Raw genomic sequence first — 26301 nt, forward strand, 5'->3', positions numbered from 1 at the left:
ACGATTTCATTGCCAATTTTACTTTTCTTACATTTTATTTTATTTACAATCATTCCTAGGGCTGCCAATAATTTTGACACGTATGGTTTTCAGAAAATTATAATAAAACAACATAATAAAATAAAATAAACATTAGAGCAAATGTATTTAAATAAAAGTATACGGTTTTCCCACATGTTTGATTTCCCATATAGATTATTATACATTACAGATATAGATTTAGTTTCGTTCATAGTTTATCATATGCATCCTTTTTTGGTTGGCGCGCGCTTTTCTATATGGTTGTGTCACAGTGCTGGAAGTGATGGTAACCGTGCGCGTCGGGTGATTCAGCAAGAAAACACACCGCCACTGAAGGCAAACAATGTTCTAAAACAGAAAATAGTGATAAGTCATAGTGATAAGTATGTGCTCAATCGGAGACAGAACTCCGACAGTATATGAATGCAGAGGCTTGAGGCCCGCGCACAAACACGCGACGACTATGCTCCAAAAATATATTTTTTAAAGACACATGAGACTGCCAATATAGTTGGCCTAACGAAAGTAATGCCGGAGTTCATTGCTGTGGAGGAGGCCGCTGCTGTCCAAGGTCCTGTATGCCTCCCTGGTTGTGGGAGGCTACAGGTAGCCTCCAGCTCACCGCAGTCAAAGCGGAGGAGCAGCCTTCTCTACTCGTCCTTATCACACATCTCCCGGCGTCACTAGAGCATACTGAATCGTCATCGAATGCACATTATATCACTGTATCCGTAACATTCAATGTGGGAAAATCCTTCTTATGTGCGGTACACATGCAAGCAACCTTAAACCTAAAGCATTTTACCGAATTTTTCATGTAATCTTTTTTTGGATGTGATTATTTGCAACATATTCGTTGTTTTCTACGTTGATCTATTATTTTTGTATTGTTAATTCGGCATACTTCAATGTGTCATTTCCGAGTGTAAATAAAGGTTGAATTAATGAAAACTAGACGTGTAGGCTAAACATAACGCTTGTATTTTATAGTCCAGAATCAAGGCAGGCTTTGGTATCTAGAGTACTAGGCTACTAACGTATAATATTAATGAAAAAACATGCGTAGAATTGATGATGCTGTGTACACAGCAAAATTCTCAGTGTATAGACTAATATGTAATAAAGTAGACTATTCTAATTGAGTAGCTAGATATTGGATATAAAATCTGTAAGAGCTGATTTAAAGGTGGGGTATACTATTTTCAGGAAAATGCTTAACTTTTTTTGCCTCAGTTCATTTCTTTAGGAAAAGATTTCTCCTAACTGCTACTAATTACACATAATGGGCAATCAATATTAAAGGCACCGGAATCCGCGTCCTTGTGTGTATTCGACAGCTTCACGGCGGGGTTAGTAATGCAAATTAACTGGTGACAGCGCTCGTCTTTACATTCAATGACTTTTGAAAAAGTTGATCGTGGATGTTTTAAGAAATCGCCTGTCGACAAAAATACTCATGTATCTTCACAGGGAATGCATTCTCACGTAGCCTAACCTTTGAACTTAAACAAAATCGAATAAGAAACGGAGATAGGTAACCAGGTAATAAATCAGCACAGTAAAATGCGTATTTAGTTCACAGTAAAATGCCAAAGTTAATTAAATTATGAGAGTTAATGTGGGAGGATATGGACTCTGTAAAAGTTGATATAACAATGATTACTGTGCTGTTACTACTTAAACTGCTATCACTGGCGCTCATTCGACTATCTTACTCTACTAGAAAGGGTTCATAACAATAAAGTTCACAAACGCACAGATTACCAAACTAATCTTAGCTCAGATTACCGTTGACTCGAATGCACTGTTGTTCATCGGATTTAATCCCTACAACACCATCCCCGAGCTCTGGATATAATTTGCTCTTGGATAATATTAAATATTAAAATCGAGATATAGCCGATGGGAGATTTATCACAATATAGATTGTTATTTGTTCTGCTTATATGTTGTACAGGACAAAGTATGTCATTACGGGTCGTTACGATTAAGGTTATTTATATACACATTTAAACGGTTAGCTATTCAATTTCCCAATATATTTTAACGAATGTATTGCAGCTCTTCAGAAAAAGGCAAAAAACAAATGTATTGTATATATTATTCTTTTTTTAAGCATGTATATGTTAATCATGATTGGATAAAGGTGAAATTAATACTCTAACATGTCTGCTGTGTTCAGTGGCTTTCGGGAATATTGACAATGAATAGGACAAAGAAGTGACAACATGTCTTCTTGCCTAAACGCTATAGAAGCACACGCGCCACTTGGAAAGAGGCTCCAATCTGTAAGACTGGTGTGTGTAGTGTCAGACTTGGCGGATTGATCAAAGGCCAGATTCTATGTAGGGTCAGTCACAACGTCACACTTGAGCCCAAGAGGCGGCTGGCTGCCTTGTCGACATCTGAATGGGGGGGTTGTTGGGTGTGATAGAAAAGGGCGCATAAAAGACCGAAGCTTTGCCAACCCATGTCACAATTTAACCCTGGATTTAGATAGTGATTTTGATGGTGAATTTATTGGAAGAACAAACCCGTAATTTGACTTTGTCGTCAGTATTTTTATATTGCTAACTAACAGAACTTTGTGGACCTTATGGCGCTCTTCGTGGAACCCGAATTCTTCAGCGTCCAGAAACTAATAGATGACCGAGATATAGATTTTGTACTATCCAAAAGCAAGGACCAATTTAAAGGTGAGCTGTGGTTAATTCTTAGAGTATACAATATTTTTCGTAAATTATAAATAAATATAAATAAATATTATGATGTCATTGTTAAAAGGCACTGTTTGCGTGCAGAGCAATGTTTTCGCCACACACACGAATTCGTTTTATTTTTATTTTATTGTTATTATTAAACGCACGGTACAAATAAATGTTTAATTTGATTTGACACGCGAATGTTTAGCCTACATGCTTTTAGAATGTAAACTAATAATTAATTTTGTAATTTACAACTGACGTTATAATAATATAATATATCCTTTATAATGCGACCTGTATATTTTCACATCATGTAATAATGTAAGTGATTAAATACAAACAACAAACAGCAAAAAGACTCATAAATCTATCAATACTCCCAATCAATAATAATAAACAAGCTTATATGTGTTTGTGTATTATCAGACTTGATGAGTGAGTCGGTAACGTCCTCCCGAGAGCCAGACAAAGCTGGGCTGGCGGAAGGTCAAAGGAAAAGAAAGAGAACCATCTTCAGTCGAGCGCAATTATCAGAGCTGGAGAGAGCCTTTGCAGTGACACCATACCCGGACATAACACTGCGGGAGAGGCTGGCAGCGCTCACACATTTACCTGAGAGCAAGATACAGGTAAGTGCTCCATCTCGTACATAGCCTGGCGTTGTGACTGGAAAGTATTCAAAAAGGCTCAACTAGTTTACAATGATTTCATACTTCAAGCCCATTTCCAACTGATTTAACATCACATTTAACATGTAGGCATTTAGTAGATACTTTGCATTGTATTATTTTGTGATTTTTTTTTATTTTTTTTAAACCCTTGTTACGGTCTAAAATTCATGCATTTAAAAAGTCGCCATTGCATTTCCAGACGATTCAACATAAACGATCACACTTGGGAATAAAAAGTGTAACTTTCTGGAAGCAGATCAATTTAATTACTAGGCCTAACTATTGTGAAAGTTCTCTCTCAAGGTTGCTTTTTGACTCAACATTTCATTGTAACCTTTTTGCTGCCTTTTTGCTGGGACAGGTGTGGTTCCAGAACCGACGAGCTCGGAGCATAAAGAGCGGGAGACTGAGCCGGCCCGTGAAGAGGAGTCCAGGAAAAGAGGAGGCCACCGCCTGCTTCCCCCCTCCAGGCCTCCCCTCCCTCTGCCCCACGTTCGTCCCTGCAAAAATGGGGGCGCTGGGTGGCCCGGAGCAGTACCAGCCTGAGGGCCGGAGGCAGACCTACTCAGACTGGGCAAGGCAGTACAGCGGAGGGGTTTCCCAACTTGCTCCGTCCCCCACGCCAGCCTCTCCCGACCTTCCCGAGTCGCTGCTCTGGGAGGACGCCCGCCGCCCCCGTGCTCCTCTATTGGCCGCTGCCAGACAGGTCCGGCCCACCCAGCAGCGGTGGGAGGAGATTAGCCAGCTGTGTGCAGCCTCCCCAGGGTACAGGCACCCCCGGCCCCAGCCTCACTCGGCCCCTCAGGGCCGGTACGGCTGCCCCTCCATAGACCAGGTGGTTCCCACCCACCCGCAGCAGATGTACTGGGATATCCCCCACGGACAGGACCACGCCATGGCCGGACCCCAGACTTCGCTTGGGTACATCTCCGACCTGATCTACAACGCTGCCGTTGTCACTAACCTGCTCGATTTCTGATAGGCCAACATGGATGCGCACCTGCACACACATGAAAACGCATACTGAAACACGCACATACAGGTACACACATAGAACTGTACATACTCACAGACAGACCTCCGTAAACTCTCCCTCTCTCTCTCTCACACACACACACTCAGAGTCACAGATATACACATGGACATGAACACACGGCTTCTTCTCAGACATATCACCGCTTCTCAAAGAAATTACTCAAGTTGTTGGAAATCCCACATTGGCTGATAGCATAACAGCCAGCATCAGATTAAAGCACACACATGCTAGTAACTGGAGGATAACAAGAATAGACTCCAAAGCTGCATGTTGTAAATCCATCATGGGCCCGTTGAGTATAATAAAAGTGCAGAAGGGGTTTGGCTGATTGCATATTGTGTGGTTTTGTTGAATGCAGACTTTGAGAGGGATTGTCTCTGAATCTTTCTGTTTGAAATAGATTTCTGTATATTTATTTCCTGCTTAATTTAAACTAGCTCTTTTTAATGTATTATTGATATTTATTTGTATAGACTGTGATGTAACGTGATGGATAATGTGATCATTTTATACAGTTTTTTTGTGAAATTCCTTAAAAAATAAAGAATAAAGTAAGAAATTGCAAACACAAGCCTCTTAATTCATTTATTTACATTGTGGTGTCGCTCCCTTTGGTATTTGGTTTGGAAAATAATTCTGTGCCCAGCTGGAATTTGAAGAGGGATGTAGTTGAACTCTAAGTTCTGCTGGAACTGCTCAGACTTTGGTACAAAGCGTTCAATGAGAACAATCTCAATGTAACAAGTTAACTAAATACTCATCATTCTCAACTGGGATTTACCATCATGTATGTATGTTAACATTACTGTTTAGGGGTCTTTTGTCACATTCCAGTATGGTGGCTTTATAACCACAATGGCCAATATAGTCATGGAGATCAGTTTGTCATGAAAAACAAAGAGGGAATGTACCAGAAAATCTACTGGGGGGAATCAGTTTCAAATTTGAAAAACAAACATAATGTTCTGGTTTGATTTTATTTATTTACTTAAAGGAGAAATAAATAAAATCTCCACATGAGGAAAATATTTAATCAGAGCGATATTTTCATAGATATCACTCTGATTAAATATCTTCCTCATGTGGAGACTGCCACAAGTAATTATATTTTCCTGGTAACAAATGGTTTTGTCCACAAATACAGATAGAAGGCAAATAAATAATATGAAAAGAAAAAATAAATTAAAAAAACAAAGCTCAAGTTCTATCAGCTTATCAGCACTTTAATTCTGGCTGGATTTAAGGTTCGCATGCTGTATTACAAATGAGTTATTACTGTGAAGATATGACTGGAGCCTTAACAGTTTACCTGACCTGCTGGACAGTGATCTCTGCATATCATAATCATCTCTAATACCAAATAATCTTTCAAAAAACCTTAATCCGGGTGTCAAATCTCAATTCTTTGAGAGATACTTTTTTTTGTATTCCAGATGTAGATACATCCTTTAATCTTAAACTGATATGAAGGGATATGTTGCAACTGTGTGCTTATTTATTAATAATAATAATAATAATAATAATAATAATATATATATATATATATTCACACACACACACACACACACACACACACACACGCATGAGGTGGATACAAAAGCCATACTCCTTCAAATCCAACTTTAAATACAGGGCCTGGAATTTACAGCGTGGTTAAGGAAAATGCATACAATTTTTTACAGCAAACGTGTGTCTCAAAACTTTTTATTTAAAAAAACAAGGAATGGTAAATAAAAGTGTTTAGATACAGTGGGCTCCAGAATTGACTGGCAATGCAGAAAAATAAAAACAATATGATTACGAAGATAAACTCAAAATGCTGAAAATACTGTACTTTAGTAATGTTTCAATGGAACCAACCAATTATGAAATAATTTCATAAATCTTCTAATTATTTCACATTATCCCCAATGTGTCCCCACAGTGATGGGGACACAGTGCTGTAGGAGATGCTATCTTTGGGATGAGACATTAAACTGAGGTCCTGACTTGCTGTGTTCATTAAAGATCCCATAACACTCTTTTCAAAGAGTCAAGGGTTCCCTGGTGTCTTGGCTAAATTCACAACCCTGTCAACCTGCCACCAAATCATCCCGATTTAATTAGCAAAAACATTGTTCTCTCCACCTCAGCTTGTGTGTGAGCTATCTATCTAACATTATTAGTGAATTATATGCCAGAAATTTGCCTGGATGCATTTTCTCTATTCTTCTTGCCTTTGAAGCAAGTACTGTAGGTCAGCCACATCGTTCATATTTAAAAAAAAAAGGGAAATAAATCGTATTCGTATGCTGAGGTAGAGCCCAGTATTCACATCGTAATACAGCGCGGGAGTTGATACGCTTGATTGACAGTTGGCTTTTCAAGGTGGTCGACTGAATAACTAGCAAACAAACGAACATCTACTGATATCGTAAGATGTTCAGTTGTTTCTTTGTTACTTCACTAACTACCTAAGTTCATCAGACAGGTTGGTGATATGCTTAGCTGTCTAACAAGATGTAGCCTATAATTTAGTTATGTGATTCCAGATGATGCTTGGAAACTTTTCGCATTTAGCCCCATACCAAACCGAAAATTGTCGCACTCCCGAATTCGCCTTATTTCGCAACGATCAATTGACTTCCTCTTGAATTGTAACAATTTAGCACTCCGTGAACAGGCGACTGAACAACAGTGTAAAGTAATGGAATGAGTCTATTGTAAATTACGTTATAATTATTATCTGAGTATCAATGCATTCCGGCCAACAAGTTCTATACAACAGGTCTAAAAGCCTACAAATACGGAATGATCGGGATTATGTAATTTGGTACAACAATTTCCCAAGATGCCCTGGGACGAGACTGCGTAGTCATCTGAGAGAGGGTGCACTCTGCACGCTTCTAGCGGCCACTAGCAAAATAAAAATGGCTGCGTGTGCAATACGACGCGGTTTACTTTCTACAGTTACTAAATACAATAGAAAGCACACACTTAGAATACTGAATGTTGAATACAGCGGCAGACGTGAACTGAACAGGCTTCGTTTGCCCTGTTCTGCTTGCAACCTTTTCAACGTCCAGCAGGCCCGGTATCTGTCGTCACGGTAAGAACTGCTTTTTATTTCAGCTAATTTAGCTAGCGGGCTACGTTCTCTGACTGTGTGTATATGTGTGTTTTAAATAACACCATCCTTATATAACCTATTCGTTAACCACTTAACTAACAACTCGGGTTAGAGAACAACATGTTCACACTTAACCTATGCAGCGGAAAGGAGACGTACAAAGCATGTCAATATCTTACTAGTCAGTCTGTTTAGCTATCGCGATTGTGAAATTGGTGTGACGTTAACGATTATGACAAGGTCAGATTGACCATTAGGTACTCCGTTTCGTTATTGTGTTTCTTGTCGTCGTTGTTAGCCTAGCTAGTGGATTGCCATGCGTACGGACGGTAATCGTACCTCAAAGTACAAGCTAACGTCGTCCTGTTTAAATATCTCACTATCTGCAGAGCAACGTGTACCCAACCACGTTTGCAGGCTATTGTCGACGATGTTGGTACCCTAGCTGGATAACGAGCGTTATCTCGACATGTGGAATTGGCTGTAAAAATGGGCAACAGAGAATGGCTTGCCACGCGTTCACTTGGAGGCGATTTATAAAACGTTGACTAAGGTTATTTTAGCCTCTATAGCCAGCTCGTCCTTGTGAGTTGGTAAACATCATTTTCATACTTTGAACAGTCGGTTGATTATAGGAATTTGAATTTTTTGGAAGTAAAGAATATGGCATACGTAGAATCTTTTGCAGTCTCGCACTTGACCTAGACTCATTATAAATCAGATATACATGTCGTACTTTTAAAATTCATTAAAAAGCCACGGTAAATAAGTAAAGGTTTTGTAAACATGAATAAAATCCAGGGTGATGCAGATGGCTGAGCTCTACTCTTCATGTCCCTTCCTGGACAGCGCCTTCCTCTAGGCGTCAATCTGGTGGCATACAGGAGACCGGGAACAGTTTGGCACAGAGCCAGACAAGTCAGTAAACAGCTTATGTGTTTTTGTAGCCCCGCCATGGCAGTTGAAATCTGACTGAGACCATGGGACTGTGCCGACCCAGCCTGGCTAGCAATTCCAACTTCTGTTCATGTAACCACTGCGTTGTGCCTTTAAATTACAGTATCTCAGTGGATTCATATGAACCCAAAAAGTGTTGCAAGAGTGTGATTATTGTGTAAGTAATGGTTTGGTATTGTGTTTGTTTACATAACAGCGCAACCTCAGGACTGAATGTGGTTGACTGGCTGGTGTGTTGAATGGTCCTTTTATCCCAACAGCAGTAATCATTTACAGTTGTCATGTAGCGGATTCACACAAGGTTGAGAAGTGAAGTATTGCCATTGTGTTGGATTACAGTGGCAATTGAAAGGCCACTAAACCCGTGACCTTATAAACAGGAAACTAGTTTGGAGAAAGAAGTTTTTAACCCCCTCCCCTCTCTCACACGCACACACACACACACACACACACACAATCTTATGAAAAACTGTAATCCAGAATTGGCATGAATAGAATATGTTACTTGCTATTGATAAATCATTCATCATAAACAATTTACCAAGGCTGGGGTAAAAAGGTAAACACACGTAGCCTGTGTGGAGATTATTTATCATAATTTTGATCCAGGCAAGTTTTTCTGAGCTTTTAATCTTAAGCATCTATTTTCCTTCAGTATTAAGAGCAACGTGACCTCGTAACCACACTGTTATTCACAAGCCTGACGTTGTTGTCTTCGCCTTGTTTTGTATCCTGAGCAATTAATTTTCTAGTTTGCCTAGCTTTTCCCCCCTGCCTTCATTTTAGACAAAAGTCCTTTCTCACACAGTTACTCAGGCCAGCCTGGATTGATGCAATTTCGGTATGGGCATTTAAGGATTTAACATGTTTTGTGCCACTGATTTCTCTTCTGTTTTTCTGAGAGGGTGTGCACATCCAAAGTTTGTTCCATCTGCCCTGATCTCGTCGTCTCTGAGTTGGCACATACTGCTCAACAAAACCAATTGGGTTCAAAATCGCGAATGAAAGGCAGGCTGGTAAGGACTTGCCCGCAAAGGGAATTCCAAATAAGACCTGGGGTGGCCTACAGCCGCTGAACAATGTTAACTCACGGCGCGTAAGAGAGACGGCCTCAGCCTCCTCACAGAACAGTGTTGCTCTGTCGTTTCCCTGTCATTGATGTCATTGTTGGTCTCTGTGTCCTGTCTCTGCTCCTGTACCGTGTTGGGTAGAAACAGACCTGAGAGTAAGGTGTTGGAGACGGTGGGAGTGTTTGAGGCACCTAAACAGCACGGGAAATATGAAACGGGGCAGGTGAGAGGGCTTCTTGCATACTGATTTTGCATTGTCATGCATTATGTAATTTTGCCTGAAGTTGGTAGAATGCATTGCATATTTGTCATGTATGATATTATACATTTTTAGCTTGTTTGCATGTCCCTGAACAGAACTAGCTTAAAAGGCGGAATAGTTGTCTGCCCTTTTCAAGAACATTATTGCACCAGTACTGGTCATATTGAGCAATATAATTATAATAATAAAAAATGACGATAATAATTTAGTGCGCATATTTGTGGTTGTCCTTGCTGTGTATTGTGTGTGATATTTGTGTCTTGTTGGTGAGAAGTTTCCTCTGTCCCCATAGCTCTTCCTGCACAGTGTGTTTGGCTACAGAGGGATTGTGCTGTTCCCCTGGCACGCTCGACTGTACGACCGTGATGTGACGCCCCCATCGGGTGAAAGGTACCACACTGCTCCCTGGTCGTCGTGCATCGGTCTGCTCGTTGATATGATTTATACTCCCTAGATACCGGAGAAAAGATCATATCGGGTTATGAAATGAAAGGGGCCGAGAATTTAAAGCATGTCGGTGTGTAGTGAAATCAGAGTAAACAAGGCTTAAGAGACCTCCGGCGGCCTCGTTCGACTGGTAATGTCAATTGCTAATCCCGATTGACAACCTGGCAAAGTGCCTACGTAATGCAGGTGCAGTACACCAACATGTCTATTTTTTTTGTTCTTGGTGCGAGTAAGGACTACTGGACCTCCCCCAGCGATTGTCTGTATTCTATGAAGACAAGAAACAAATGAGAATGAAATGCATTTAAAGAAATCGCAGTGGAGTATTTTCACAATATGGCTTAGCAATCACTCGCTGAATATCATAAAAAGTATCCATAAAATGATTCAAAAACACCATAGTTGGTGATTGGGTGAATGGTATGCCCCCCTGCTCGATGGTGCCATTAGACTTTAGAAAGTGTTCTGAGACCTGAATTTTGTACTGAATATTGAATTGTGTCATTTTCTTTCCCAGTAAGCCGGAGCCTCCTGGGACCCATGGGTCAAAGGAGGTTAAGGGAAAAACGCACACATACTACCAGGTCCTGATCGACACGCGGGACTGTCCACACATAGTGAGTGATTTCTCCCAGATACCAGTGACACCCTCTGGTCTGTGCTTGGTGTTCTCATGGCTGATATATTTTAAAATGTTCTGCTTAATGGATTGATGTGGTGTTCTTTGTCTGTGTGCCTCATCTCTCTCTTACTCTTAGTGGTGTTTAACTTTTGTTATTTATGTACTGACAGCTGTTATCAGTTGTGACACTGACTTGGCATCATTTGTGCTCAAGCAACTATATACGTTTTGCCACTTTGGATATGAGTATCTGTTAAATGCAAACTTGATTTATTTTGGTCCCAACACATCTGCTATTTTTACATGCTGGCTCTCGAAGGCGCTGTCACAGTTTTTCAGCGCTCGCTGTGAAGTATGTCACAGACGTGTGGTTGACCGGTCTTTCATTGTGCCACCAGTCTCAGAGGTCGCAGACTGAAGCGGTGACGTTCCTGGCCAATCACGACGACAGCAGGGCCCTTTACGCTATTCCAGGTATGTCCTCCGTTTCCTCCACCATTTTGACTTCACAAGGTTTCTGCTGTGGTTTGCACTCTGTTTACCACCCAATACGTTTGTGTGAGTGCTGTACTCTGCATGACATGCACATGGGGAGTTTCACAACTCATTTCCTTCTCCCCTCTTATCCATGAAAATCTTTTCTTTCTTTCCTCATATCTACTCCTTTCTAATCTAATCCTCTTGCCATTCCTTTTTTTCTGTCCTCCCTTTCCCCCCCTCTTCCTTCCTTATTTCCCTCTCCATCCTTCCCTCTTTCTCTCTCCTTCCTTCCCTTCCACTCTTAGGTTTGGACTACGTGAGTCATGAGGACATCTTGCCCTATAACTCCACTGACCAGATTCCTATTCAGCATGAGCTGTTTGAGCGATTCCTCATGTTCAACCCCTCTAAAGGTACACTGTTCTATGCTCTGACGGTTTTAAATAAAATCTGCATTCCTTGGACAACCTGACTACAGAAATGTTTGCTGGTGGGGCAAGAGGCTGGTGCTGTGAAATCGTAGTTCAATTATTGCAGCAAATCTCCCAATGTACTTTTATTATGGCAGAAATGAGCATGAAGTTGAGAATTTCTTTTTATTTTTTTTATTTTTTTTTTTCAATGAGCGTCCATGGGTACTCTTAGTTTTTTTTTGCAGTGCAAAGAAACAAAAAAGTATTTTAGTCTTGTATTGAGATTTTATATCTTATTTATTTTACTTTATTTGCTACATGTGATGAGAATATTGTCAGTGAGCTGAGAGTTTGTCTCATTTCAAAATTTGCCAATGGCTTAAGATCTTAAATCTTATTGCAAGACTCAAATGCTTAATATGGTCACTGCAGTGTGCTCTACGGGATTCTGTGTGCTGGTTTTTGATGTGTTCCTGGCTGCTGATTGAACGGAAATCACAAAAAAGCAGCAGAGACTGCAGTCCTGCAGAACCGGTGTTTACCCCCTGGTCTTAATGAATTGCTGATAGTCTGTCAGGTTGGTACATTAGGAGTATGACTATTGAGTACAAGTACTGAGTGAGTAATGTGATTCAGGGTAAGGGGGGCGTTGAGTTCACGGGCTGACGGCGGTAGTGGGTTCCGTAGTGAGTGGATATCAGTCTCACCGCGGTGCTTGTGCCTCCGCCTCTCCCTGCAGTTCCCCCCTTCATCCCCCGGGACACGCTGCGGGCCTGGCAGGAGAAGAACCACCCCTGGCTGGAGCTGTCGGACGTGCACCGGGAGACCACGGAGAACATCCGCGTCACCGTCATCCCCTTCTACATGGGCATGAGGGTGAGGGAGGAGCGCTTACCCTAGCTCCGGCTGGCCACGCTAGGGACGTGTCCGATTAGACCTCTCCTGCTGCTTCAGCCCTCATACTGCCCCTCAATCTCCTGCGCCCTCTGGTGGAAGAGATTTGGCATTGGGATTGGGATTGGGATTTAGACGTTGCCGGTGTAATATACCCATGAGCAAAGGTGCCCGACCTAGAAATGCAGCTGTATACAGGGATCGCAGGTGCGGTAGTGGTGAAAAGCCTGCAAGGAACTCTGGATTAGCGCAGCTCATAAACGCGAATCCAGTGTGTTGACGTAGAGAGCTCAAGACACTCTCCCTCTTCTAAGAACAGCACGTAAGGCAGCAGCAGTTGGTCTCCTCTGGGCTGTGATTTGTTTGAGAACCTTCCAAGAACTGACCTTTATAACCCTCCAAGAGGTTGTAAAAATATAAGATTTGTCAGACAAAGAAGAAATGGATAAGATAAGCCTGTAAACTAGATTGTCTTATGTCATATCCGCCATTGACAAATTTAAATCTTATTGAAGTTTCCTTCACCAATGGCTATAACTGCCACTTAGTGCCAAATAATACATCTTCCCAAATGGATACCCGACGCAACAGACCCTCTCGCTTTTTTATTTTTTATTAAACCTTTACTTAATCAGTATCCTGCTGACGACGAGCCCCGCCGACCGCACAATTTCAGGCAAAGGCCTGTACGAAGACCTTATACATACAGTAAATCTCTGACCGTATAAGATAATTATACATAGCAATGGCATGCATTTATAGGGCGGCCTGTAGTGTAGTGGTTAAGGTAAAGGATTGGGATTCACAAGGTCGGTGGTTCTAATCCTGGTGTAGCCACAATAAGAGCCGCACAGCCGTTGGGCCCCTGAGCAAGGCCCTTAACCCTGCATTGCTCCAGGGGAAGATTATCTCCTGCTTAGTCTAATCAACTGTATGTCGCTCTGGATAAGAGCGTCTGCCAAATGCCAATAATGTAATGTAATGTAATTTAAGATATAGAAAGGCCACCAGCCTTTATAGAAATACAAGACTTTGTGTTCTGTTTGGCTAACGTGTCCATCTCTTCTCTCTCTGTGGCAGGAGGCTCAGAATTCCCACGTCTACTGGGTGAGTAGCATTTGGTTCCATTAGGCCGTAGCGTAGCCTTCCCCGTCTGTAGCTGGTGTTTGCAGCCTCTGACGGCCTGCCTGCCTCTCCCCGCAGTGGCGCTACTGTATCCGGCTGGAGAACATGGGCTCTGAGGTGGTGCAGCTGAGGGAGAGGCACTGGAGGATCTTCAGCCTGTCGGGGACGCTGGAGACGGTCCGGGGTCGAGGGGTCGTGGGCCGGGTGAGCGGATCCTCTACGGAGCGCCGTGCTCCTTCCAGTCTGTGGTCTCCGTGTTTTCCCCATGTCATTTGGATTTCTGGAATTGTGCAGGGACTTCTTACGCTTGTGTACAGGAGTTCTGAAGCACTGTTCTCAATCTCAATTGTCTGCTAAATGGGGAAAATTTGTTTAGGAAAGGCTTGCATGTGTAAACCATGGGCCCCTTGTGCTCGGTGGCAGTCAAAAGCAAACTGCTTACCAGGGCTGCTGGGAGGCTCATGATGTGAAGGCACTGTTCCAGAGTGTGGATCAGCCCCCTGGGCTGCTATCAGATCCAGCTACCACCTACTGGTCAGTCCAGGGCCTGCAGTTTGCTTTCTCAAAGCTGCACATGAATAGTCTTCCTCCAACTTGCGTCTGTGTGAGCTAAGCTTGTGCCATGCAGTCTGAAAAGAAGCAAGTCTGGCAACAGTGCTTTGGAGGAGAGTCCATTACCGTCTTTAATCTCTGGAATTACTAGTGGAGGCTGCAGAAATTGGCATTGGTGAATGATTCATGTTCAACATCTACTAGCTAATGTTTTTTTGTTAGTGACTGGTGATTTGGCTGGATTAACAGCATTCATTTTATTTAAGTGGGCTACTAATGATACAGTACTCTGTGAACTAACAGGAGGCCCCGTTGTGTCTGGACTGTGCGTGTCCAGCCAGGCGTTGCTATGGCCGTGACTATGCTGATGACGCTGCACTTTAGCTGCGTATAATGAGTTTGTGTGTGCTTGTTCCGCAGGAGCCAGTGTTGTCCAAAGAGCAGCCAGCATTTCAGTACAGCAGCCACGTCTCCCTACAGGCGCCCAGCGGACACATGTGGTAAGTCTCCCCGAGGACCACGACCACACGACCGCACGCTGACCAGACTCGACCACATCCATCCCACAGCCACACTGCGGCTAGCTCAACCACACTCCACATCCCAGCTGTACGGAGCTAATTCAGCCAGACTCCTCAACCCAGCTGTATAGACCTAATTCAGCCACACTCCACAACCCAGCTGTAGGGCAGCTAACCCAGCCACAATCCACAACCCAGCTGTTGGGCAGCTAACCCAGCCACACTCCACAAACCAGCTGTATGGAGGTAACTCAACCACATACGACCACACAGCCGCACAACACCTTACTCAACCAAGCAACAAATCCTTTTTTTTTTTTTTTACAAATCTTTCTCACACTTTGGCATTCTGCAGATTACAAGCTCTCTGCCTTTCAGGTTTATTCACTGACACTGACACATACGCATGTATACCCCCCGCACAGGCTAATGTGTCTAGATTCTGAAAGAAGGGAAGAAATTGAGTAAATATCAGCAGCACATTGCGTCCAAACAAACCTTGGCCTGTAGACATGAAACACTGTCCGCTGACTCTGTGTAATTGGGATGTTCCCTGACACAAGTGGCATAGAACAAGGACAGAATGTTATTTCATTTTAAATTCTGCGAGTGAAGCTCACGTACTCCGTCCTCACCCAGTGTGTGGTCCAGCATCCTCAGTCCCGCTCACGCGCGTTCAAATCAAGCACAGAGTTCAAAGAACATCCAGTTCCCCTTCGTCAGTAGCCAGCCTGGCCCGTGTTAGCCCAGCAAATTGTGCGCGAATGCAGTCGGCAGCGATTGTTTTAGCCTCAAGTCTCTTTAATTGGCCTTCAGGTCAACAGATTTCATGTCGCTGTCACTTCGTTCCGAACCAGTGCAGTCAATGGAGTGAAATGCAAGTTAATGACATTTAAGGTCATATTTGTGGGGAGAAAACCCACTACAGCTGTGGAATATTTTACCAGTATGAAAACACGTAGAGCACAGCTCAACAGCTTTTCATGCTATTAAATGATTGAATGGTAAGCGGTTTTTGTTGGAGGATTTTTCAGTTATCAATTAACAAAATTCTCTATATAATGATGCTTCTTGACTCATGTCTTAAGGGGACGTGAGCAGTCTTCAGCTGTTACTCATGAGCTTGCATAAGTGGTTCTTGCAGAAATGCCAGATTATCTGGACCCTTTCAGGACCTGATCATGATCAGAACGAGAGTAGAAGACCGTGCCTTGGGAGAGGTGGCGGGGGGTTCGAGAATTACGGTTCTGTAGGTTTAAGTGAGGTGCTTTGCTTCAGCTCCAGTAAAAAGCCAGCTTTATAAATGAGTCACAGGATGTGCCAAAAATAAGCTGGCCTCTTTGCCCTGGTTAGTCAGTCGCTGGGGATGAATGCAGTCTTCGGAAATGATGACCAATCAGTCCCTGTTGCCATGCTCCTTTAGCATTCGTGCATTTGTCTTCACCATGTTAGATGGAGTGCAGGCACAAGGCCTGGTGTGCATTGTTTAGTTAGTGGCTGACACACCCTTGTGAAGGGGAGTTATTTGTGCAAATACAAAGGTAGGATAGGTGGGGTTTTTTGCTCTTGCTCATGGCCTGTAATGGCAGAGCACACCCACTGGTGCGTCCTGGCCTGTAAGGATGTGGGGATGAGTGGGAAGCCGTTTTGGTGCACCTGCATCTACGGAATGAACAGATTCTCCCTTAGCAGCCCACACCGCTGAAGTATAATCCCTGCTACTTCTGTGGACAACACTGACGCATGCATAAACACGCACACATGCACTCATTCTCTCTCTTGTGCCCACTCAGTTCTCTCTCTCACACACACACACACACACACGCGCGTACATACGCGCACACACTCTTGTGCACACACTGTGGATGAACGCTGGGAGCGTGCTCCGTTTGGTCCCTCGTGTGTCGGAGTGGAGGAGCGCGGTGCCATTTCCCCCTCGGGGGGGTTTTCACTCTGGCTGCGGTTCGGCCTTGGCCTGGCTCCCGTGCCTTTCAGTGAACTTTTCCATTCTGGCGCGCACAGAAGGCATTGTGCTCCGCTGTATCAGTTTACCAGATAAACGGGGCTCTGGCACACGCTGGGCGCTCTGAGGCCAGCGGCAGGTCCCGGTGTGGTGCGGGGCGTGTGGCTGCAGGTGCAGGCTGGCGTGGGCCGTCGCGTGCCCTGTCCATGCAAATGTGCTTCGGCTGTTTCCAGCTGGCGCGCGTCCTGTGTGCGGGCGCGTCCTGTCCTGTGTGCGGGCGCGTCCTGTCCTGTGTGCGGGCGCGTCCTGTCCTGTGTGCGGGCGCGTCCTGTCCTGTGTGCGGGCGCGTCCTGTCCTGTGTGCGGGCGCGTCCTGTGTGCGGGCGCGTCCTGTCCTGTGTGCGGGCGCGTCCTGTGTGCGGGCGCGTCCTGTCCTGTGTGCGGGCGCGTCCTGTCCTGTGTGCGGGCCCGTCCTGTCCTGTGTGCGGGCGCGTCCTGTCCTGTGTGCGGGCGCGTCCTGTCCTGTGTGCGGGCGCATCCTGTGTCCGTATGAGGGGGGCGGCTGCTGCAAGTGCATGCTGCTTTGTGCTTCCTGTGCCCAGGTGTTGTTTTTTTTTGCGTTTTCCAGATGGCTGCAGGTCATTACACTCCATAACAGCAGGTGGCAGTATGCACTGCAGCCACTGTTATCAGCGGGTCTGGTTTGTAGTTAAGTAGGCCACGGAGATTTTTCAAATTTTAGTTCCCCCACATTTTTAGGCGGGCAATCGTAATCGCGCAGCTCCTGCACACTTCTAGAGATGGCACAAAGACTCGGTTAGCTCCTAGCGCGACCAGGAGGCCCATATCGGCCACGCGGCTGGCCTGAAACGGTGAGCCCCAGGCAGGGCAGCGGGGGCCGTCGCTCGGGCTCTGACGCTGCCTGTTTTGTTTCGTTCCCACAGGGGCTCGTACCGCCTCGAGAGGCCCAACGGCACCTTCTTCGATGTCCGCATCCCGCCCTTCTCGCTCGAAAGCAAGAAAGACGATACTCCTAACGGGTTCCTGCCAGGGCCTTTCAGCTCCTTAGCCTGAGAAGCTGCCCTTCTCCCTGCCCAAAACCGGGCCTCGTAGGCCCCTTCCCCCCCCCTGTACCGGATAGCACTTCCTGCCACCAGCTGCAAGCCAATGATGCGCCTGCATTTATCATGTGACCCCTGTGGTCAGAACTGCTGTAGAACAGCTAGTCTCAGGCAGGCCCTAGCTACCGTCGCCATGGTGTTTAAATGTTGCCGAACAACATTTTTTATTGCCATTTTAATGGGTCCATTCATTCAAATCCTCGCCAGTTGCATTTGTTTTTGTTATTACGTTAAGTTTCACCCAGCGCAATTCCAACATGTGTAATCTAGCCGCTTTTGGTTGAAATTGTGTTTTTTAAGGGGGATAAGAACTAGACACAAAATTCACTGCAATATCATGTTTTTATAAATGAATGCTATAACGAAACACATTCAATGCTAATAACGCTCCAAAATGTTGTTTTGTTTGGGATATAACTGCTGCCTAAAATAAATGGTAACATATGATTTTTCTGAATGGGTATTAAACCTGATGAGCTTTAAAATGTAAAATGATCATGTTCCAGCTCTCATCCACTGCTGAGCCATTGTGTTGAATGAGCTAATTTTAACGTTCAAGCATCTGTTGAAGCACATAGCACTTCCTGTTGCATACCGGGCTCTGAGGAGGACAGAAGCTGCCTCTCTCCGTACGCTGCTGTTGCTCAAAAACGCCGGTTCTTTCCACTTATGCTGATTTATGGGATCCGGATGGAGCCCCTTCAGTGTTTCAAAAAGTCTCTTTTCTCCCAGGTGCTAATTTTAATGTGCCGAAACTAGTCCAGGCTTTCTGTGTAAAATTAGTTCTTCACTTCTCTCGGAAGAACACATGTATGTATTTAAGTATTTCCTATGGTCGTAGTTCAAGCTGCTTTGACTTAATTTTGGGTGTGAGTGGTTTTCATAGTCCCATCCATTTGTACAGGCTGATGACCCCAGTTAGGTCATGTGTATATTTGTAATTTATACCTGCTAATTGTACTTTATATATAATATCTAATGGCTAACACTACTGGTACTGTGTAATGTGTATTAATCGACAGAAATGGATGTTTTCTTCCTTTCTGGAGCTACACCATCCTGTTTGATGCTGCAGTAGTTCCACAGTATTGTCATTCGCAGGGACAAGAAGGGGAATGTAATGTGGAGGTCAAACTGTAACAGAGCCTAAGTGAAAATATGAATGTCAGAATAAATAAATGATAGTAAAAACATTGTTTGTATTGGAGTCACTGTGAATACATTATTTGGCACGTTAAAGAACCGTCAGTCGTGTGTGTTGGCTTGACTTTCGTTTTGTGTTGAGCCTCACCATATTGAGCGCGTTTAATCTACAAAAATGTGATTTAATCTACCATCACATTATAAATGGGAGGAACGTCTTTGTCATTCTGGGACAGTTCATACCGTTTGAGCCCCCCCCCCACATGCACAGGCAGCCATTTTAAACGCTCTTCACATCAACAGGCCTGCCCCTTCTTTGTATTGTCTAAAGCAGTTCTCATCAAATCTGGACCTTGAATCCAATCCCAGTCCTGGTTTCCCTTTCTCCCAGGTAATTAGCTGAACAATTAACTTCTTTGAGCCCGCTCAGAGGAGCAGTTTGGAGAGGTTTACACTTTTGGGATTATCTAATTTGTCCCAATACATCAGACAAACTTGGTCAAATGTAGAAAATTGCTTGAATCCAGAATACTACTTGAACTGCTTCGGAGTCGCAACTCGGTCATGAAATCTAGACATCTTTGCCTGTTAATCATCCGGAATCAGAGTTACTGATCCTCCTTTCTGAAAGTCTGCATTGCCTGAACAAATCCTTTACTTTTGGCGTGTACATTTTCCAGGCTGATTTTGGGCAGGATAAGACACTGGTAGCGAAGGTCGTAGAACGTTCCGTTGCCTTGTGATACGGTCACTGCAGGTCTGGCTAACGGCCGCGGGCTGTGGTGGTGGATGGGAAGCCGGCTCTGGGCTCTGGGCTCTGGGCTCTGGGCTCTGGGCTCTGGGCTCTGGGCTCTGGGCTCTGGGCTCTGGGCTCTGGGCTCTGGGCTCTGGGCTCTGGGCTCGAGGGGAGAAGCATGCTGTGCAGGGTTTCCACTCGTCCTGCTAAAACCTGGAAATTTATGGACTAGTTTTCCGCTCATGGAAAACACCTGGAAAATTGACACTTCCCGGGAAATATTTGAAATGTCCTGGAAAATTGTAAGCTAGGCTATAAGATATTAAACTTAAATGATTTTAATGATTACATTGTTATAGCCTTCTCGGATCACACGGCAGCATAGCCCTCCCGGTCCACCACTAGTTCTGGGTTGCCTTTATCCATGGTAAGGTAAGGGAAAAAGCTTTAGCAAAATGAGTGGGAGCCCCATGCTGCAGGACAGAAAGGCGGGGAGTGTGGCTGAGGGTCTATATGGAGCGAAACAGAGAGAATGTGTGCTAAAGGTTGAGGGCGAGACCCAGGTCCTGTACATAGGCTTCATAGTCGCCAAATCCCCTGGCCCCACGGGGGGGTGAATGAAGGGAATGTTGGAAGTGCCGCATGTGCGGCTGCTGATTGGTTGTTTCCGCCTTCCGCAGGGGGACGTTCTCCTTCCAGCAGCCCAATGGCAGCATGTTCGACGTTGCCATCCCGTCCTTCTCTCTCGACAGCCACGGGCACTCTGACGGACCCTACCCGTTCCTCTTCTGAATCGAGTCCTTAGGCTTTTCACAATACCTTTTGTTCAGTTGCGAGCTGCGAGTCTTAGGGCAACGAACAAGAATCTTAGAAAATAGGCGTTTTATGGAGATTCAACGCCTCCGGTCATGAATCCAAGACTATGCTGGTCGGCTCAACTGACTCGTGATTTGTTGCTTTTAATCTGTAACTTCCATTTAATCTAGAGTGTACTCTGTAACATTTCCTTTTTTTCTTCTTTTTTTTGGTGCGACCTTGCTATTCTCATCTCATATGTGGTTGCAGTTTTGATATGAGCTCGGTGTTACACAATGTCTTGGTTCTCTGTTGACATAAAGGGTACAGTACACCTTGGCACATTTTTTCTGCAGTTGGGATTTTTTTTGGATACAGAAACGTGTACTTAACGGCTGTCTACGGACCACATACAAACCTCATTTCTGTATTATATTCACTGCAGTATTTACCTCAGTCATACAGATCTACACAAAACTACCTCACACAAAACTGCCGCACAGACTGATGCAAATACACATCACATTTATCCATTTCTGTTTGTGTCACCGTGTAAGAATAAAGGAAAGGGATGCTTTGAAGTATGTTTTTAAGACCACCCTTTTTACTGTTTTTGGATAAGAAAAGAAAATCATGGGCCTTTTCATTTCCTACTCTGCCTTTAACTCTGTATGTATTGTATTGCATTCAGTCAATCCTGGGCATAAAACGTGCGGTAGCCGTTTCAAATTCTTGGTTTCCTTACTTTGCTACAGTGCTTACTATTCATTTTAAAGCTTATGTTCAGTAGGCTCCTAGTCGGTTACATTGGAGCAACGGTGACTCAATGGTTGTGCCAATGGTGTTGAGGCAGTGTTGGGGCTTAATTTCAGTGTTTCTCCGGCCCATGGGCTCCAGTGTGTGTAGGTGTTGGTTCCAGTTGCACTCAAATTTAATTCTGTTTAGTTAAGCTGATGGTACTGGCCTTTGTATTTCCACTGTAATGGTTTATTTCTTATGGAAGAGGCCTTTTGTTAAATGTGCTTGTTCAAACTGTTTCTGTTGCTGCTTGATCTAGCCTCTGTTGATCAAGTGACATATTTTAAATTGCACCCGTGTGCTTTCGTAATTTCTATAATTCATGTCAAGACCTTTTTGAGTGTTTTGTTCACACACTTTAAACCCACGCCTTTCCAGGTGCAGTTCAGCCCAGTTAACCGTTGGAACAGTTCAGGCCTAATTCCCCTCAAGCTTTGATAGTGTTTTTAGTAAGGGTTTGTTTCATGATGTTCAAAGTCAGTTTACTTTTTACTTCTTGCGGAGTAAAAATCCGATTCATTTTGTAATTTGAACTGTTATGAACCGTCTAGATTAATAAATTGGAAACCGTTATGGTCAGTCCTATAACTGTTTTCAAAGCTTTGTTGTGTATATGAACGCTTTTAGCATGAGTTGTTGTCAGAATTCCCCTCTGGCCCTTGTCACCCAGTCTCTGAAAGGGGCCAAGTCTGGGTTGGAACATGAACAATAAACAGACTAAAAACATTTTGTTCACGCAGCCTCATTTTCTCTAACTGGTTATGGTTTCAGTGGGAAGATTTGTTGTTTTATTGGTCACTTCTGTCTTATTGAAGCTTTTACCATTTTAATAGACTGGCAGCTGATTAATTTATGACGGAGCGATTCATACATCAGAAGCATTTTGGCATATTCAACTGAATTTCAAATGGTGGCTTGGGAAATAAAATGTAATGATCTGAACAACAAAAAAAAGGAAAATTCAATTCCAATCTTTCAACAATTGATGTGTGGAGCTTTTTTCAGGTCTTCATTTTCGAGTGAGCACATTAATCTCTTTAAGGACAAGAAGGAACAAGACAAAGGACCTTTAGCCAGCAGGTGGCGCCTGTGCATCAGCATGTACTCAGTCCATCTGTACAGACCTCATCCTAGTAGAAGACCTGGTAACCTTTTCAGTGTTGAACCACGCCCTTAAGGTTAATTCGGTACTGATTACTTGCCCAGTCAACGGCAAGTTGTCTGTCCAGGTGGCAAGTCAGAACCGGATTTGCATTTTTTATTTATTTTTGTTTCCCCAACCAATGCTTTTTGAAATTCTGAAAAACCAAAAATATTTTAAGGTAACCCATTTGTGTGTGTGCATGTGTCAACATAACCCCATTACTTCATCTCGCCTCCGATTATCTTGTTTCCAACTGAAAGTTGAAAAAGTCTGTTCGATGAAATGCATAGTACCTCTTTGGAAATTTGCCTGGTTTTGTCCAGGTGAAAATGTGCTGTGTTGTTCAGTACCTTCTGTAACCCACATCTTTGCGCAGGGGGACGTTTCGCATCGAGAGGACCGACGGTTCCCATTTTGACGTGCGCATCCCGCCCTTCTCCCTGGAGAGCAACAAGGACGACAAGGCGCCCCCTGCTGGCTACAGCTGGTAGAGCAGTGCTGACCTCCGTCTCCACAGCGACCGGAGACCCCATATCTTGTTCATGCCAAATTTATTTCCCTTAGCTCTTTTTTTTTTTTCATCCCTGAGATGTTCGCTCACTGTATTTATTTTTTCCTTGTTGCATTTGTTCATATAAAACTAAATAATAAAAATCAATGAAGAGATTTCAAAAGTGAATTAATAAGTGAGATGGTTCCAGAAAACCATAGCAATAGTAAACCTGTGAGCTTCCGAAGTTGCAATCATGAATTGGGGGAGGGGGGTTGTGGCACAAATTCCCAGACTGTTCTAAGGGGTTGAAATTGCTATACTGGGACTTTGGAATTCCAGTCCTTTTTTTCTACATGCAGTGGAATCCAATTGTGAAACCTTTTCCTCCATCAGACCTTGGACTCGTGTCAATAGGTGGCATCTTTGCGAATGTCCACAGCTTCTCCTTTTCAGATGATGCACCCTAGTGCATGCTGGACTGTTTTAACGTTATATTTTATGTCATTTATCACATGAATTCTTTTGGAGACCACCATCCATTTTAGTTGACATTCATTGAACACCCATAATGACCTCTTGAATTGACTAAGGCCTAATTATGTATCATGGTCAAAAGCCTCCTTTTTTTTGTAGTTCAGACATTTGCACGTGTGTTGTACAGGAAAAAAATGGTGGTACGTTTTTTAAGGGTTTGGTGGGTGGGGTGGGGACAAGGAGAAAAGGGTGCCCGGAATGTAGCCCTCGTTCTGTGAAGTCTGTTAGCCTCTGGCAATGTCTTTCAGACTATGAAAACTGTATCAATCCTGCAATCAGGGATAAGAAAACTGTAAATTCTCAGAAGGACACGGTAATGTTTCTTGCATACAGATGTAAAACGCTGGCCCTGATTATAAAGGAATGGGCGGTGGGTGTGCTCCAAGACATTTTATCACAGGAGAAGAAGGTGATCATCGTTTGACATTTGCAAACAGGAAATGTGATTTCTGTCAGCGGCCTTTGTCCTTGCACTGAGAGGGAGGGAGAGAGGGAGGGATCAGGAGGGTTGTTGACGTGCGGGTGAAGATGCCACGGTCTCCAGCGAAGTGAATGAAGATGGTTTGTGGCGGTAATGAATACAGATGTGAACAGGCTGACGGCACAGGGTAAAGTATGGGTAAACTGGTGTCCAGGTTGGAACCAGTAGCTCCTGCTCCACAGACGTGTGCCTCCGGAAGGTTCCAGCAGCCTTTCCTGTCCCCGTTTCCCATTTCTGCAAGAGTAGCCCATCTCATATTCATCTTGCTGTCGTTGGAAAGGGTTGTGTCCACTACCGAAGAGGATAGAGAATAAAGAACCTGAGGCTGTAGATTCCTAGTGCGACTCGGACGGCTGTGGAACCGCAGCATTACTGCGGTCCGTTAAATGGGATCCGGTAATGGTCAGACCGGGGAATGCTCTGGTCTGACTGAGGGCACTTGCCAATTGTGGTTTGTTAGTGTTTTTTTTTAAGGGTGGTGGGTGTGGATGTGTGTTGGGTTGCTGTTCAGCCTGAGCACCCACTCGTGCTCCCATTTTTATTGTATGGTTCTCACAACTAATGAGACTACTTTTGATAAGAAACTGAAATGTAAGATTGTGTGAGACTGTTTTTTCCATAGCATATGTTTCTGTAAATAAGGTTCCTAAGGACAAAAATAAACATTTTGGGGGAAAAGCTAAAAACATTTTTGTTCCTTTTATGTGCAGTTCTCTGTGAAACTGTCAAAAATATTTTATAAAATATTTTCTTTATTTCTTTTCTTTCACCGAGCCATAGTAAGCCACCCTTACTATGTTCTCAGAAGGAAATGGCCCTGAAATGTAATTTGAATGAGATCAAGGACCGGAATTTATATTTACTTTATATTTCATATAGGATCAGCACCCAGTCTTATTCATTATATTCAGTGGAGCGCATTTCTTGTCAAAATTTACTGAAGCATCATTTCCCATTTGACGGTGACAGCGCCCAGAATGTCCTTGTGTGACCCTGAGGGCAAAGATCAGGGCAGCATAGGGCGCTTATCCCTCTTCTTAAAGTGGGGTTTCCCTGCTCTGCTCGGCTGAATAGAGTTAGGTACTCCAATTTAAACAGGATTTCCCCATTGTCGGCTAAGAAGGAGAAGTGTGAACTGCATCTACAAATACGCATTTAGTATTTTAAAAAGGGCTTTTGTATCTCAAATCCTGGTATGGTGTAGTAAGTGAATAAAATGTTGGGAATCCATTTCCACTATCTGTTTGGGTGTTATTTTTTCCTAAGAGCAGGTTTAAGGTTGATGGGGGGGGGGGGGGGGGGGTGTATTGCGAGCTTGGGGGCAATGTTGTCTCAGTGATGCTTAGTGTTGCTCTGTTAGGTCACGGTGTCTGTAGCCCTGTCTGAATAAAGCACAACAAGGGGCCATCTGTTTCAGGATTTTCTGCCAACTTCTGCTCTTAATTATTTCATTAGCTCAATCATATATTGATCTGACATTTGTACAAGCACCAGCTACAGCCGGTATCCTAAAGTCTCTACTGTGCTGAAGTACAGGAATGAACCTACATAGTTTACTGAGCCATGAGAAAAGTAACGAGAAGGTGATTGGTTATAAAACGTTGTGCTACAAAAAATAGGTTGACGCCTGAGAATATCCATCTCCCCTATTGGGCCAATAATTATACAACATTTGTCGTATTTTAGGGTCACCGTGTCTCCCAAAGTACAATTACATGCTTCCTCCATTCCAACAAGCTGTGTGAAGCCACCAAGTTGTTTGAAAGGCTTGCCAGGACAAAGTCACAAACATAAGTGCCTGGTGTTTGATAAATATCACTGGAACTTTGGAACCGGGTTCTGTGGTCAGATGATAGAAAAATAGGGCTTTTTGGCCAAATTCACCATGAAATGGGCATGAGAAAAGAATGGGGAAAGAACCATAGGGGTGGTGTATATATGTGGGGCTGATCTGCTTCCAAAGGCCCAGAGAATCAAGTACGAGAAGATTTTATTCCAAAAACTGCCAGGCAGCTAAAATTGTGCTATATTTTGATCTGTTTTTTCCGTCTGGACAATGGTCCAAAGCATTCCTTCAAATCCACAAAAAATGGTCAACTGACCTGAGAAACAGGCTATTTATTGCAGAGGCTGACCCAGCCCACTGACCTAAATTCTATTGAACATCTGCAGGGTAAGATGAAGAGGACAGTCCACAAACCAAGGACTC

General features: G+C 43.7%; 2 protein-coding genes across 4 annotated transcripts; both read left to right on the forward strand.

Annotated features, from left to right (window-relative positions):
• Positions 1-2617: 2617 nt before the first annotated feature.
• Positions 2618-4376, forward strand: sebox (SEBOX homeobox). The gene is made up of 3 exons (XM_061249370.1): positions 2618-2727; positions 3163-3355; positions 3759-4376. The coding sequence occupies exons 1-3, from the start codon at positions 2618-2620 to the stop codon at positions 4374-4376; spliced, it is 921 nt and encodes a 306-aa protein (XP_061105354.1).
• Positions 4377-7232: 2856 nt separating this feature from the next.
• On the forward strand, positions 7233-25328 carry poldip2 (polymerase (DNA-directed), delta interacting protein 2). 3 transcript variants are annotated; one of them, XM_061248712.1, is made up of 11 exons: positions 7233-7521; positions 9711-9792; positions 10124-10221; positions 10796-10895; positions 11299-11374; positions 11686-11793; positions 12533-12669; positions 13768-13794; positions 13891-14016; positions 14785-14864; positions 20528-22166. In XM_061248712.1, the coding sequence occupies exons 1-11, from the start codon at positions 7343-7345 to the stop codon at positions 20637-20639; spliced, it is 1125 nt and encodes a 374-aa protein (XP_061104696.1). In that variant the 5' UTR covers positions 7233-7342; the 3' UTR covers positions 20640-22166. The 3 variants fall into 3 exon arrangements, with proteins under 3 accessions (XP_061104696.1, XP_061104694.1, XP_061104695.1); XM_061248710.1 differs by lacking the exon at positions 20528-22166 and adding an exon at positions 17792-19804; XM_061248711.1 differs by lacking the exon at positions 20528-22166 and adding an exon at positions 22961-25328 and having other exon boundaries at positions 7234-7521.
• The last annotated feature ends 973 nt before the right edge of the window (positions 25329-26301 follow it).

This window comes from Conger conger, chromosome 7 (assembly GCF_963514075.1).
Source record: "Conger conger chromosome 7, fConCon1.1, whole genome shotgun sequence".
Classification (NCBI taxonomy): Eukaryota; Metazoa; Chordata; class Actinopteri; order Anguilliformes; family Congridae; genus Conger; species Conger conger.

Bases quoted from the DNA above. Each gene is read 5' to 3' on its own strand.
- sebox (XM_061249370.1), top strand. From the start codon at position 2,618: ATGGCGCTCTTCGTGGAACCCGAATTCTTCAGCGTCCAGAAACTAATA. The intron at 2,728-3,162 runs GTTAATTCTTAG...AGACTTGATGAG, and splicing joins CAATTTAAAGGTGAGCTGTG to TGAGTCGGTAACGTCCTCCC. The intron at 3,356-3,758 runs GTAAGTGCTCCA...TTGCTGGGACAG, and splicing joins TACCTGAGAGCAAGATACAG to GTGTGGTTCCAGAACCGACG.
- poldip2 (XM_061248710.1), top strand. From the start codon at position 7,343: ATGGCTGCGTGTGCAATACGACGCGGTTTACTTTCTACAGTTACTAAA. The intron at 10,896-11,298 runs GTGAGTGATTTC...TTGTGCCACCAG, and splicing joins CGCGGGACTGTCCACACATA to TCTCAGAGGTCGCAGACTGA. The intron at 11,375-11,685 runs GTATGTCCTCCG...TTCCACTCTTAG, and splicing joins GGCCCTTTACGCTATTCCAG to GTTTGGACTACGTGAGTCAT.